This window comes from Oncorhynchus keta, chromosome 35 (assembly GCF_023373465.1).
Source record: "Oncorhynchus keta strain PuntledgeMale-10-30-2019 chromosome 35, Oket_V2, whole genome shotgun sequence".
Lineage (NCBI taxonomy): Eukaryota > Metazoa > Chordata > Actinopteri > Salmoniformes > Salmonidae > Oncorhynchus > Oncorhynchus keta.
In genome coordinates this window covers 75,604,614-75,617,874 of record NC_068455.1, presented here as the reverse complement: position 1 = coordinate 75,617,874, position 13,261 = coordinate 75,604,614, and the positions used below count along the sequence as shown (strand labels likewise).

The window sequence follows — 13,261 nt, the reverse complement described above, 5'->3', positions numbered from 1 at the left end:
CTACGGTCTCCTGTGTGTTGCAGGAAGAGGGGTGTGTGTTTGAATATTAGCTGAAAAATACCTTGGATTTGATGATCTAGAAGACTTCACTAGTCAATCCTGGTGCATTGTGTTTACCTGCCCTTCAATGACGGTTGGTGGTTGCCATAACAATAAGTATTCAACCCCTTTTTTGTTTTGGCAAGCCTCAAATATAAACGCATGTAAAGTGTTGGTTTCGTGGGGTTCAATAAAAGATCCCAGATATGTTCCGTACGCACAAAGTTTATTTCTCAATTTATTTATATTCGTTAGTGAACATTTCTCCTTGGCCAAGATGATAATTCACCTGACAGGTGTGGCATATCAAGAAGCTGATTTAAACAGCATGATCATTACACAGGTGCACCTTCTGCTTGGACAATAAAATGGCACTCTGAAATGTGTAGATTCGTCACACAACACAATGCCACAGATGTGGCACGTTTTGAGGCGGCATGCTGACTGCAGGGATTGTCCACTTGTGCTTTTGCCAGAGAATTGAATGTTAATTTCTCTACCATAAGCCGCCTCAATGTCGTTTTTGAGAATTTGGCAGTATGTCCAACTGGCCTCATGACCAGCCCAGGACTTCCACATCTGGCTTCTTCACCTGCAGGATCGTCAGACACCAGCCATCCTTACAGCTGATGAAACTGGGTTTGATGAAACTGGTTTTGCACAACTGAAGAATTTCTACATAAACTCAACGTATGAGGGACGCTCATCTGTGCTTGTCGTCCTCGCCAGGGTCGTAACCGACTTCAGTGGTTAAAGACTCACCTTCGATGGCCACTGGCACGCTGGAGAAGTGTATGGCGTCGTGTGGGCGAGCAGATTTGCTGATATCAACATGAACAGAGTGTCCCATGGTGGGGCTACAGACAAACATATTTGCACTTTATCGATAGCAATTTGAATGCACAGAGATATCGGGATGAGATCCTGAAACATAGTCGGGCCAATCCGCCGCCATCGACTCACATTTCAGCATGGTAATGCACGGCCCCATGTTGCAAGGATCTGTACACAGTTCCAGTTCTTCCATGGCCTGCATCCTCACCGGACATGTCACCCGTTGAGCATGTGTGGCATACTCTGGGATCAACAGGTACGACAGCTTGTTCCAGTTCCCGCCGATGTCCAGCAACTTCTCAGCCATTGAAAAGGAGTGGGACAACAGGCCACAAGCAACAGCCTGATCAACTCTGCAAAGGAGATGTGTCACGCTGCGTGAGGCAAATGGTGGTCACAACGGATACTGACTGGTTTTCTGAGCCTCTCCCCAACCTTTTTACGGTAGTTGTGACCAGCAGATGCATATCTATATTCCAAGTCATGTGAAATCCATAGATTAGGGCCTAATTAATTTATTTCCAATTGACTGAGTTTCTTTATATACTGTAACTGTAAAAAATGAAATTGTTGCAAGTTTCATTTATAATTTTGTTCAGGAGCATAACAATTGCTTAAATTGCATGGACTGAGTCATTATTGCACAATCTCTGTACCCACACATAGTCGTGGCCAAAAGTTGAGAATGACACAAATTGTAATTTTCAAAGTCTGCTGCCTCAGTTTGTATGATGGCAATTTGCATATACTCCAGAATGTTATGTAGAGTGATCAGATGAATTGCAATTAATTGCTTAGTCCCTCTGCCATGCAAATGAACTGAATCCCCAAAAAACATTTCCACTGCATTTCAGCCCTGCCACAAAAGGACCAGCTGATATCATGTCAGTGATTCTCTCGTTAACAGAGGTGTGACTGTTGACGAGGACAAGGCTGGAGATCACTCTGTCATGCTGATTGAGTTCGAATAACAGACTGGAAGCTTCAAAAAGAGGGTGGTGCTTGGAATCATTGTTCTTCCTCTGTCAAACATGGTTTGCAAAGAAACACGTGCCGTCATAATTGCTTTGCACAAAAAGGGATTCACAGGCAAAGATATTGCTGCCAGTAAGATTGCACCTAAATCAACCATTTATCAGATCTTCAAGGAGAGCGGTTCAGTTGTTGTGAAGAAGGCTTCAGGGCGTCCAAGAAAGTCCAGCAAGCCCCAGGACCGTCTCCTAAAGTTGATTCAGCTGTGGGATCGGGGCACCACCAGTACAGCGCTTGCTCAGGAATGGCAGCAGGCAGGTGTGAGTGCATCTACACACAGTGAGGCGAAGACTTTTGGAGGATGGCCTGGTGTCAAGAAGGGCAGCAAAAAAGCCACTTCTCTCCAGGAAAACATCAGGGACAGACTGATATTCTGCAAAAGGTACAGGGATTGGACTGCTGAGGACTGGGGTAAAGTAATTTTCTCTGAATCCCCTTCCGATTGTTTGGGGCATCTGGAAAAAAGCTTGTGCGGAGAAGACAAGGTGAACGCTATCATCAGTCCTGTGTCATGCCAACAGTAAAGCAGCCTGAGACCATTCATGTGTGGGGTTGCTTCTCAGCCAAAGGAGTGGGCGTGGCTGCATCATGTTATGAGAAAAACGGGTTCAGTCTGCTTCCCAACACACACTGGGAGACAAATTCACCTTTCAGACAAATTCACCTTTCAGCAGGACAACAACCTGAAACACAAGGCCAAATATACACGGGAGTTGAATGATCCTGAGTGGCCTAGTCACAATTTTGACTTAAATTGTCTTGAAAATGTATGGCATGACTTGAAAATGGCTGTCTAACAATGAATAACAACCAACTTGACGGAGCTTGAAGATTTGTAAAAAGAATAATGTGCAAATGTTGTACAATCCAGGTGTGCAAAGCTCTTAGAGACTTACCCAGAAAGACTCAGCTGTAATGACTCTTAGAGACGTACCCAGAAAGACTCAGCTGTAATGACTCTTAGAGACTTACCCAGAAAGACTCAGCTGTAATGACTCTTAGAGACTTACCCAGAAAGACTCAGCTGTAATGACTCTTAGACTTACCAGGAAAGACTCAGCTGTAATGACTCTTAGAGACTTACCCAGAAAGACTCAGCTGTAATCGCTGCCGAAGGTGATTCTAACGTATTGACTCAGGGGGATGAATACTTATCTAATCAAGATTTGTTTTATTTAAAAAATATATATACAAATATTATAATTTTTTCCCACTGACATTATAGAGTATTTTGTGTAGATCATTGACAAAAGAAAGTTCCAAATAAATTTTAATCTCACTTTGTAACAACAGCAAAATGTGGTATAAGTCAATGGGTGTGAATACTTCCTGTACTATGTCCTATTTTTATATGCCTCGTGAGCTTTAGTTCAGCTGTCTTATGCCATCAGAACCCCAAATATGAGCTTCTTTTACTCAATGTTTGTTAACAATGTAAATGCAAACAGTGTATAGCCTCAACATGGTTAACTATTACATTTGATATCATGGATGGTCCATCCTTATATACATAGCTCTGTCTATGGTTTTGAGTCATTACATTTTCCCAAGCCCAACCCTTAGCTTTTGACCAAAATGGGTGAAATAAGGATTCTAGCAAAATAAGAATTATAGCAAATTAAGAATTCTTATTAGAATTATAGCAAAATAAACATTCTTGCAAAATAAGAATTATAGCAAAATAAGGATTCTTGAAAGATACTGATTCTAGCAAAATAAGGATTCTAGCAAAATAGGATTCTAGCAAAATAAGGATTCTAGCTAAATAAGAATTATAGCAAATTAAGAATTCTTAGAATTATAGCAAAATAAACATTCTTGCAAAATAAGATTTTAGCAAAATAAGGATTCTTGCAAAATAAGAATTATAGCAAAATAAGGATTCTAGCAAAATAAGGATTTTAGCAAAATAAGGATTCTAGCAAAATAAGGATTCATAAGGATTCTAGCAAAATAAGGATTCTAGCAAAATAAGGATTTTAGCAAAATAAGGATTCTAGCAAAATAAGGATTTTTGCAAAATAAGAATTCTTGAAAAATACGATTCTAGCAAAATAGTTCTAGCAAAATAAGAATTCTAGCAAAATAAGGATTCTAGCTTTAACAGACAGTTAATATGGTTATCTTCGATGAACAAGCTATAAACAGGTTATTTCTTAAGATAGTTCTTTATACATAATGATAATATTTCATATAAGGGTATAAAATACAGGATCCATCAGGATATCTGCATGTACTGTACACAACTTAAATACTGTTGTGATCAAACCTTATTTGGTGTTTTTCCAAGAAGCCTACATTTCCTTCAAGCAACTGTATATAAAAGGTCTAGATTACTAGTGTATACAATCAATGGTTCAGATATATTCATAGCATATTTCTTTCAGTCCTCGTCACAACCAGTCAACAGTTCAGTTAATTTCTCCATACATAGAAAGTAAAAGGCATGTTCAGCTGGTCATTCAATCCAGTGGCCACAAGGTGGCACTACAACAAAGACATTTAGTATTATTATTATTATATTATCAGTTGACTTGAAGACGGAGGCACTGGAACTAGATACAGGCAAGAATCTATGGCAATGTTCGAGAGCAAGGATTTGATCCGTGATGCATAGTGGGTAAATGCTGACTGACTTATCTACAAGTAATCATGAGTAGCTATTTATGATTCAAGGTGATTGGTCAGGATTCGGCAGTGGTCTCCAACAAGCCCAATATATTCAGGCAGCAGTCACTCCCAGAGGGACCTGATCCTAGATCAGATTGAGATGTTTTGTTTCGATGTGAAAAAGGAATTGTGATGTTGAGCAGTTCGAAGGTCATGTCGTCACTTAAAATGTCACATCGTGCCATAACTCAATGTTAAAACATTTAATTGATCCTGGATCTTTGACGTTATTCCTCGTGGGTCCATTTCCTACTTCTCCTTCTTTACCCTTTGACCTTTTGGCATTGTGGTCAGTCTCCTCAATTTGAAAGGAAGTCGATGGCGGCTCGGACCGTCTGATTGGTCGCCATGTCCACCGCCGTCACTTTGATCTCTGTGTCTCCGAACTGCATTGTGGCTCGGATCTCTCTCCTTTCCGCCCCAGCAACTGTCCCCGGCAACGCCTCCGGTAGATCCAGAGTGATCGCGCCACACTTCCTCACTCCAGGGTCGCTGATGTAAACAACGTCGTCGCTGACGCTGCAGTAGATATTGATGATGATCTTCCTCTGGCCGGATCTGGAGAAAGAGGGAGAAGGTTTGGTGATACTCTCTAAGTTTGTGTGTGTGTGTGTGAAGGTGCAGAGTCTTGGGTCCCTTAAGCCCTTCCCAGCCATGCTGTGTGTGTCTGTTTGTGTGCATGTTTATGTGTACTGTGTGTGTCTGACGCAACCTCATTGTGTTTGTGTAACCCGACTTTGCTGTGTAAGTGTGTGTGTGACCTGACCTAGCCGGTGTGTAGCTCCGCCTCACGACCTCGCCTAAAGCCACTGATTGGTCAACGGAGACGAATCTGTCGAGGATGTCGGTGCACCAATCACGGCCTTCCTTGACCAGTAGTTTGTCCCGGGGGTGTCGACCCTCCACGAAGCGGTTTAGAACCCCAACGCCGTAGGTCAGAGGGCAACGACGCACACGCACCTGAAGGAGAGTAAAAGTAGAGGGAAAATGTTTATAACAGGGTGCCACAGTGTGTGTGTGTGTGTCTCCTGGGGAGAGGAGAGAGAGCGGCGATTGGTTTGAATAGTTGGTGACGTCATAGCACCTGGAGGGAGGAACAGGGGAAATGTTTAGAACTGGAGGTGAATCTCAATCGTATTTCCTTGATTCCTCACATCCTCTGTCCTCACCTCCTTCTCAACCCATTGGAGAAGTTCAGAGTGGAGGAATATTTTGAGAAGGATACGAGGAGAGAGGAATCAAGGCAATAAGGAAATACAATTGAGATGCACCCATGGTAGTAGTATGTATACGTACCACAGTGGGGTTGAGAGTGGAGGTGTTTAACCAGAAGTCCACAAAAATTTGACCAACTAGGGGGTTAAGGGTTAAGGTTAGAATAAGGTTTAGGGTTAGGAGCTTGGGTTAGTTTAATGGTTAGGAGCTAGGGTTAGTTTAATGGTTAGGAGCTAGGATTGGGTTTATGGTTAGGAGCTAAGATTAGTTTTAGGGTTAGGAGCTAGGGTTAGTTTAATGGTTGGGAGCTAGGGTTAGTTTAATGGTTAGAAGCTAGGGTTAGTTTAATGGTTAGGGTTAGGAGCTAAGGTTTAGGGTTAGGAGCTAGGGTTAGTTTTATGTTTAGGAGCTAGGGTTAGTTTTAGGTTTAGGAGCTAGGGTTTAGGGTTAGGAGCTAGGGTTTAGGGTTAGGAGCTAGGGTTTAGGGTTAGGAGCTAGGGTTAGGAGCTAGGGTTTAGGGTTAGGAGCTAGGGTTTAGGGTTAGGAGCTAGGGTTAGGAGCTAGGGTTAGGTTTAGGGTTAGGAGCTAGGGTTAGGAGTTAGGTTTAGGGTTAGGAGCTAGGGTTAGTTTTAGGGTTAGGAGCTAGGGTTAGTTTTAGGGTTAGGAGCTAGGGGTTTTAGGGTTAGGAGCTAGGGTTAGGGTTAGGAGCTAGGGTTAGGTTTAGGGTTAGGAGCTAGGGTTAGTTTTAGGGTTAGGAGCTAGGGTTAGGTTTAGAGTTAGGAGCTAGGGTTAGGGTTAGGAGCTAGGGTTAGGTTTAGGGTTAGGAGCAAGGGTTAGTTTTAGGGTTATGAGCTAGGTTTAGAGTTAGGAGCTAGGGTTAGGGTTAGGAGCTAGGGTTAGGTTTAGAGTTAGGTTTTTGGATTAAGGTTAAGGGTTAGGGAATATAGGATTTTGAGTGGGGCTGAATTTTGTCCCCCCACAAGGTCAGTTATACAAGACTGTGTGTGTGTGTGCGTACCACGGTGTGACTGTGTGTACCACGGTGTGGCTGTGCATACCACGGTGTGGCTATGCGTACCACGGTGTGACTGTGCGTACCACGGTGTGACTGTGCGTACCACGATGTGTGTGTGCGTACCACGGTGTGGCTGTGCGTACCACGATGTGTGTGTGCGTACCACGGTGTGGCTGTGCGTACCACGTGTGTGTGTGCGTACCACGGTGTGTGTGCGTACCACGGTGGTGTGACTGTGCGTACCACGGTGTGGCTGATGTGTGTGTGCGTACCACGGTGTGACTGTGCGTACCACGATGTGTGTGTGCGTACCACGGTGTGGCTGTGCGTACCACGATGTGTGTGTGCGTACCACGGTGTGTGCGTACCATAGTGTTTGTCTGTGTGTATATACTCTCACCACGGTGGGGTCCAGTCCGAACAACACAGCCCCTTTCAGTATGGTCAGGCCCACATCCTGAGGGATGATGATGCGACACGTTTGACCCAAAGCATTCTGGGCCGCCCGCTGCAGCATGGGCGACTCAGCGAAACCTCCAACCAGGAACAGGAAGCGAACACCCTGCACTTCCTGTCTCTGCATCAACTCCTCTGGAGTGAGAGAGGAATGAGAGGGGAGGTGAGACCAACATGTCAATGTTGAGGTTTATATAAAATGTGCCCCTTTATGCTACATTGTCAGACCAAATAATGTTAGAGAGTGTGTGTGTGTGTGTGTGTGTGTGTGTGTGTGTGTGTGTGTGTGTGTGTGTGTGTGTGTGTGTGTGTGTGTGTGTCTCACCAATGTGTTTGATGATGTTGTTAATGGTGGGTTGGAACAGTTCGTTCATGGCTTCAGGAGTGAGACGTAGCATTCCCTGAGACGACCACTTCACTATGTTCATGCTAGAGAGAGAGAGAGAGAGAGAGAGAGAGAGAGAGAGACATTGTAAATAAGCATTTGTTCTTAAATGACTCGCCCGGATAAATAAAGAGAGAGAGAGACCGTAAAAAAGACATGCAGGGGGTGAGCCGACCACGTTTCTATGTTCTTACTAATGTAGCGAGAGGGTGTTACACAACAATTTTTTATTTTGTTCATCCTCACACAGGGAGAGAGGTCAAATACACACACAACCTTTCTCTCCCCACAACATACTTGCTCTTGCGCAGGGCAGTCTCCACACTCTGTCCTCTGTATCTTTTATAGAAGTCGATAAAGGAGAAGGGCAGAGAGATATTCAGTGAGTTGGAACGCCCCGGCGTGGCCGTGCGTTTACGAGCCTCAAATGCAATGGTCAGGTCGACCCAAGCAGCGGGACGCTTCGCCTAAAAAAAATATATATATTTATCAGACGCTATTATCCAAAGCAATTTACAACGACCGTGGCGTTACAAGCGTCATGCTCTATGCTCTGGCAATTACCTTGAAGCTCTCGATAAAGTCCTCTCCGAAGATCTTACAAAGCATGGCTTCAAAGGCCAGGTCGACGCCGACCGCCCCGTATGGACCTCCTACAATAACCATATGAATAAAAACATTGTATGAGTCTCATAAAAAAGTATTCACCCCTGACTATACACCCTTGAATATACAGTGCCTTGCGAAAGTATTCGGCCCCCTTGAACTTTGCGACCTTTTGCCACATTTCAGGCTTCAAACATAAAGATATAAAACTGTATTTTTTTGTGAAGAATCAACAACAAGTGGGACACAATCATGAAGTGGAACGACATTTATTGGATATTTCAAACTTTTTTAACAAATCAAAAACTGAAAAATTTGGCGTGCAAAATTATTCAGCCCCCTTAAGTTAATACTTTGTAGCGCCACCTTTTGCTGCGATTACAGCTGTAAGTCGCTTGGGGTATGTCTATCAGTTTTGCACATCGAGAGACTGACATTTTTTCCCATTCCTCCTTGCAAAACAGCTCGAGCTCAGTGAGGTTGGATGGAGAGCATTTGTGAACAGCAGTTTTCAGTTCTTTCCACAGATTCTCGATTGGATTCAGGTCTGGACTTTGACTTGGCCATTCTAACACCTGAATATGTTCATTTTTGAACCATTCCATTGTAGATTTTGCTTTGTTTTGGATCATTGTCTTGTTGGAAGACAAATCTCCGTCCCAGTCTCAGGTCTTTTGCAGACTCCATCAGGTTTTCTTCCAGAATGGTCCTGTATTTGGCTCCATCCATCTTCCCATCAATTTTAACCATCTTCCCTGTCCCTGCTGAAGAAAAGCAGGCCCAAACCATGATGCTGCCACCACCATGTTTGACAGTGGGGATGGGGTGTTCAGGGTGATGAGCTGTGTTGCTTTTACGCCAAACATAACATTTTGCATTTTTGCCAAAAAGTTCAGTTTTGGTTTCATCTGACCAGAGCACCTTCTTCCACATGTTTGGTGTGTCTCCCAGGTGGCTTGTGGCAAACTTTAAACGACACTTTTTATGAATATCTTTAAGAAATGGCTTTCTTCTTGCCACTCTTCCATAAAGGCCAGATTTGTGCAATATACGACTGATTGTTGTCCTATGGACAGAGTCTCCCACCTCAGCTGTAGATCTCTGCAGTTCATCCAGAGTGATCATGGGCCTCTTGGCTGCATCTCTGATCAGTCTTCTCCTTGTATGAGCTGAAAGTTTAGAGGGACGGCCAGGTCTTGGTAGATTTGCAGTGGTCTGATACTCCATCCATTTCAATATTATCGTTTGCACAGTGCTCCTTGGGATGTTTAAAGCTTGGGAAATCTTTTTGTATCCAAATCCGGCTTTAAACTTCTTCACAACAGTATCTCGGACCTGCCTGGTGTGTTCCTTGTTCTTCATGATGCTCTCTGCGCTTTTAACGGACCTCTGAGACTATCACAGTGCAGGTGCATTTATACGGAGACTTGATTACACACAGGTGGATTGTATTTATCATCATTAGTCATTTAGGTCAACATTGGATCATTCAAAGATCCTCACTGAACTTCTGGAGAGAGTTTGCTGCACTGAAAGTAAAGGGGCTGAATAATTTTGCACGGACAATTTTTCAGTTTTTGATTTGTTAAAAAAGTTTGAAATATCCAATAAATGTCGTTCCACTTCATGATTGTGTCCCACTTGTTGTTGATTCTTCACAAAAAAATACAGTTTAATATAATAATATATGCCATTTAGCAGACGCTTTTATCCAAAGCGACTTACAGTCATGTGTGCATACATTCTACGTATGGGTGGTCCCGGGGATCGAACCCACTACCCTGGCGTTACAAGCGCCATGCTCTACCAACTGAGCTACAGAAGGACCACAATATCTTTATGTTTGAAGCCTGAAATGTGGCAAAAGGTCGCAAAGTTCAAGGGGGCCGAATACTTTCGCAAGGCACTGTACATCCCTGACTATTCAACTAAGGAATATACACCCCTGACTATACACCCCTGACTATACACCCCTGACTATACACCCCTGACTATACACCCCTGACTATACACCCCTGACTATACACCCCTGACTATACACCCCTGACTATACACCCCTGACTATACACCCCTGACTATACACCCCTGACTATTCACCCCTGACTATACACCCCTGACTATTCAACCCTGACTATACACCCCTGACTATTCAACCCTGACTATACACCCCTGAATATACACCCTGACTATTCAACCCTGACTATACACCCCTGACTATACACCCTGACTATACACCCCTGACTATACACCCCTGACTATTCACCCTGACTATTCACCCCTGACTATACACCCCTGACTATTCACTGACTATTCACCCCTGACTATACACCCCTGACTATACACCCCTGACTATACACTGACTATTCACCCCTGACTATTCACCCCTGACTATACACCCCTGACTATACACCCCTGACTATACACCCCTGACTATTCACCCCTGACTATTCACCCCTGACTATACACCCCTGACTATACACCCCTGACTATACACCCCTGACTATACACCCCTGACTATACACCCCTGACTATACACCCCTGACTATTCACCCCTGACTATACACCCCTGACTATTCACCCCTGACTATACACCCCTGACTATACACCCCTGACTATACACCCCTGACTATACACCCATGACTATGACTATACACTGACTATACACCCCTGACTATACACCCCTGACTATTCACCCCTGACTATACACCCCCCCTGACTATACACCCCTGACTATTCACCCTGACTATACACCCCTGACTATACACCCCTGACTATACACCCCTGACTATACACCCCTGACTATACACCCCTGACTATACACCCTGACTATTCACCCCTGACTATACAACCCTGACTATTCAACTGACTATACACCCCTCTATACACCCCTGACTATACACCCCTGACTATACACCCCTGACTATACATGACTATACACCCCTGACTATTCAACTATTCAGGACTATTCACCCTGAGTATACACCCCTGACTATACACCCCTGAATATTCACCCCTGACTATACACCCCTGAATATACACCCCTGACTATACACCCCTGACTATACACCCCTGACTATACACCCCTGACTATACACCCCTGAATATACACCCCTGACTATTCACCCCTGACTATACACCCCTGACTATTCAACCCTGACTATACACCCTGACTATTCACCCTGACTATACACCCCTGAATATACACCCTGACTATTCAACCCTGACTATACACCCCTGACTATACACCCCTGACTATACACCCCTGACTATACACCCTGACTATTCACCCTGACTATTCACCCCTGACTATACATGACTATTCACCCCTGACTATTCACCCCTGACTATTCACCCCTGACTATACACCCCTGACTATTCACCCCTGACTATTCATGACTATTCACCCCTGACTATTCACCCCTGACTATACACCCCTGACTATACACCCCTGACTATTCACCCCTGACTATTCACCCTGACTATACCCCTGACTATACACCCCTGACTATACACCCTGACTATACACCCCTGACTATACACCCTGACTATACACCCTGACTATTCACCCCTGACTATACACCCTGACTATACACCCCTGACTATACACCCCTGACTATACACCCCTGACTATACACCCCTGACTATACACCCCTGACTATACACCCCTGACTATACACCCCTGACTATACACCCCTGACTATACACCCCTGACTATTCACCCCTGACTATACACCCCTGACTATACACCCCTGACTATACACCCCTGACTATTCACCCCTGACTATACACCCCTGACTATACACCCCTGACTATACACCCCTGACTATACACCCCTGACTATACACCCCTGACTATACACCCCTGACTATACACCCCTGACTATTCACCCCTGACTATACACCCCTGAGTATACACCCCTGAATATACACCCTGACTATACACCCTGACTATACACCCTGACTATACACCCCTATGACTATACACCCTGACTATACACCCCTGACTATACACCCCTGACTATACACCCCTGACTATACACCCCTGAATATACACCCTGACTATTCACCCCTGACTATACACCCTGACTATACACCCCTGAATATACACCCCTGACTATTCACCCCTCAATATACACCCTGACTATTCACCCCTGAATATACACCCCTGAATATACACCCCTGACTATTCACCCCTGAATATACACCCCTGACTATTCAACCCTGACTCTACACCCCTGACTATTCAACCCTGAGTATTCACCCCTGACTATTCAACCCTGAATATACACCCCTGACTATACACCCCTGACTATACACTCGAGTACTCAACACTGAGTTTTCACCACTGACCGCTGCCATGTTGGCGTAGGTAGGTGAAGAGGTGTGTGTAGGTAGGTGAAGAGGTGGGCGTAGGTAGGTGAAGAGGTGGGCGTAGGTAATTGAAAAGGTGGGCGTAGGTAGGTGAAAAGGTGGGCGTAGGTAGGTGAAGAGGTGGGCGTAGGTAATTGAAAAGGTGGGCGTAGGTAAGTGAAAAGGTGGGCGTAGGTAGGTGAAGAGGTGGGCGTAGGTAGGTGAAGAGGTGGGCGTAGGTAGGTGAAGAGGTGGGCGTAGGTAGGTGAAGAGGTGGGCGTAGGTAGGTGAATAGGTGGGCGTAGGTAATTGAAAAGGTGGGCGTAGGTAGGTGAAGAGGTGGTGTCTAAACTACAATTAATCTGTTACCTGAGGCATTGTAGAGTTCCTTCAGTGTCCCCTGCGGCTGCTCTCTGATCAGTTAGGTACTGTATAAGGTAAGGTATCTAAGGGGGTGAGGTATCTAAGGGGGTGAGGTCTAATGTGGTGAGGTGTCTGTCTAAGTTGGTGTGGTGATCTAAGGTGGTGTGGTATCTAAGGTGGTGTGGTATCTAAGGTGGTGAGGTGTCTAAGGTGGTGAGGTGTCTAAGGTGGTGAGGTATCTAAGGTGGTGTGGTATCTAAGGTGGTGTGGTATCTAAGGTGGTGTGGTATCTAAGGT

At 44.6% G+C, this 13,261-nt stretch overlaps 1 protein-coding gene and 1 long non-coding RNA gene across 3 annotated transcripts in view; one reads left to right on the top strand and one right to left on the bottom strand.

The window, feature by feature from the left end:
• Positions 1–3,158: 3,158 nt before the first annotated feature.
• hspa12b (heat shock protein 12B) overlaps positions 3,159–13,261 on the bottom strand; it is a 48,443-nt gene continuing 38,340 nt past the window's right edge. For both annotated transcript variants that reach the window (XM_052497741.1, XM_052497740.1), the window contains 6 exons: positions 8,211–8,299; positions 7,944–8,113; positions 7,587–7,690; positions 7,206–7,396; positions 5,342–5,535; positions 3,159–5,133 (listed from right to left, as the gene is read on the bottom strand). In XM_052497741.1, the coding sequence (XP_052353701.1) occupies positions 4,875–5,133; positions 5,342–5,535; positions 7,206–7,396; positions 7,587–7,690; positions 7,944–8,113; positions 8,211–8,299 (1,007 nt within the window). In that variant the 3' untranslated portion in view covers positions 3,159–4,874. The remainder of the gene's footprint in view (positions 5,134–5,341; positions 5,536–7,205; positions 7,397–7,586; positions 7,691–7,943; positions 8,114–8,210; positions 8,300–13,261) is intronic.
• LOC127916235 (uncharacterized) lies at positions 12,424–13,067 on the top strand. Its single transcript, XR_008094061.1, has 3 exons — positions 12,424–12,708; positions 12,753–12,774; positions 12,819–13,067. It is a non-coding gene; the product is annotated as an uncharacterized LOC127916235 (long non-coding RNA).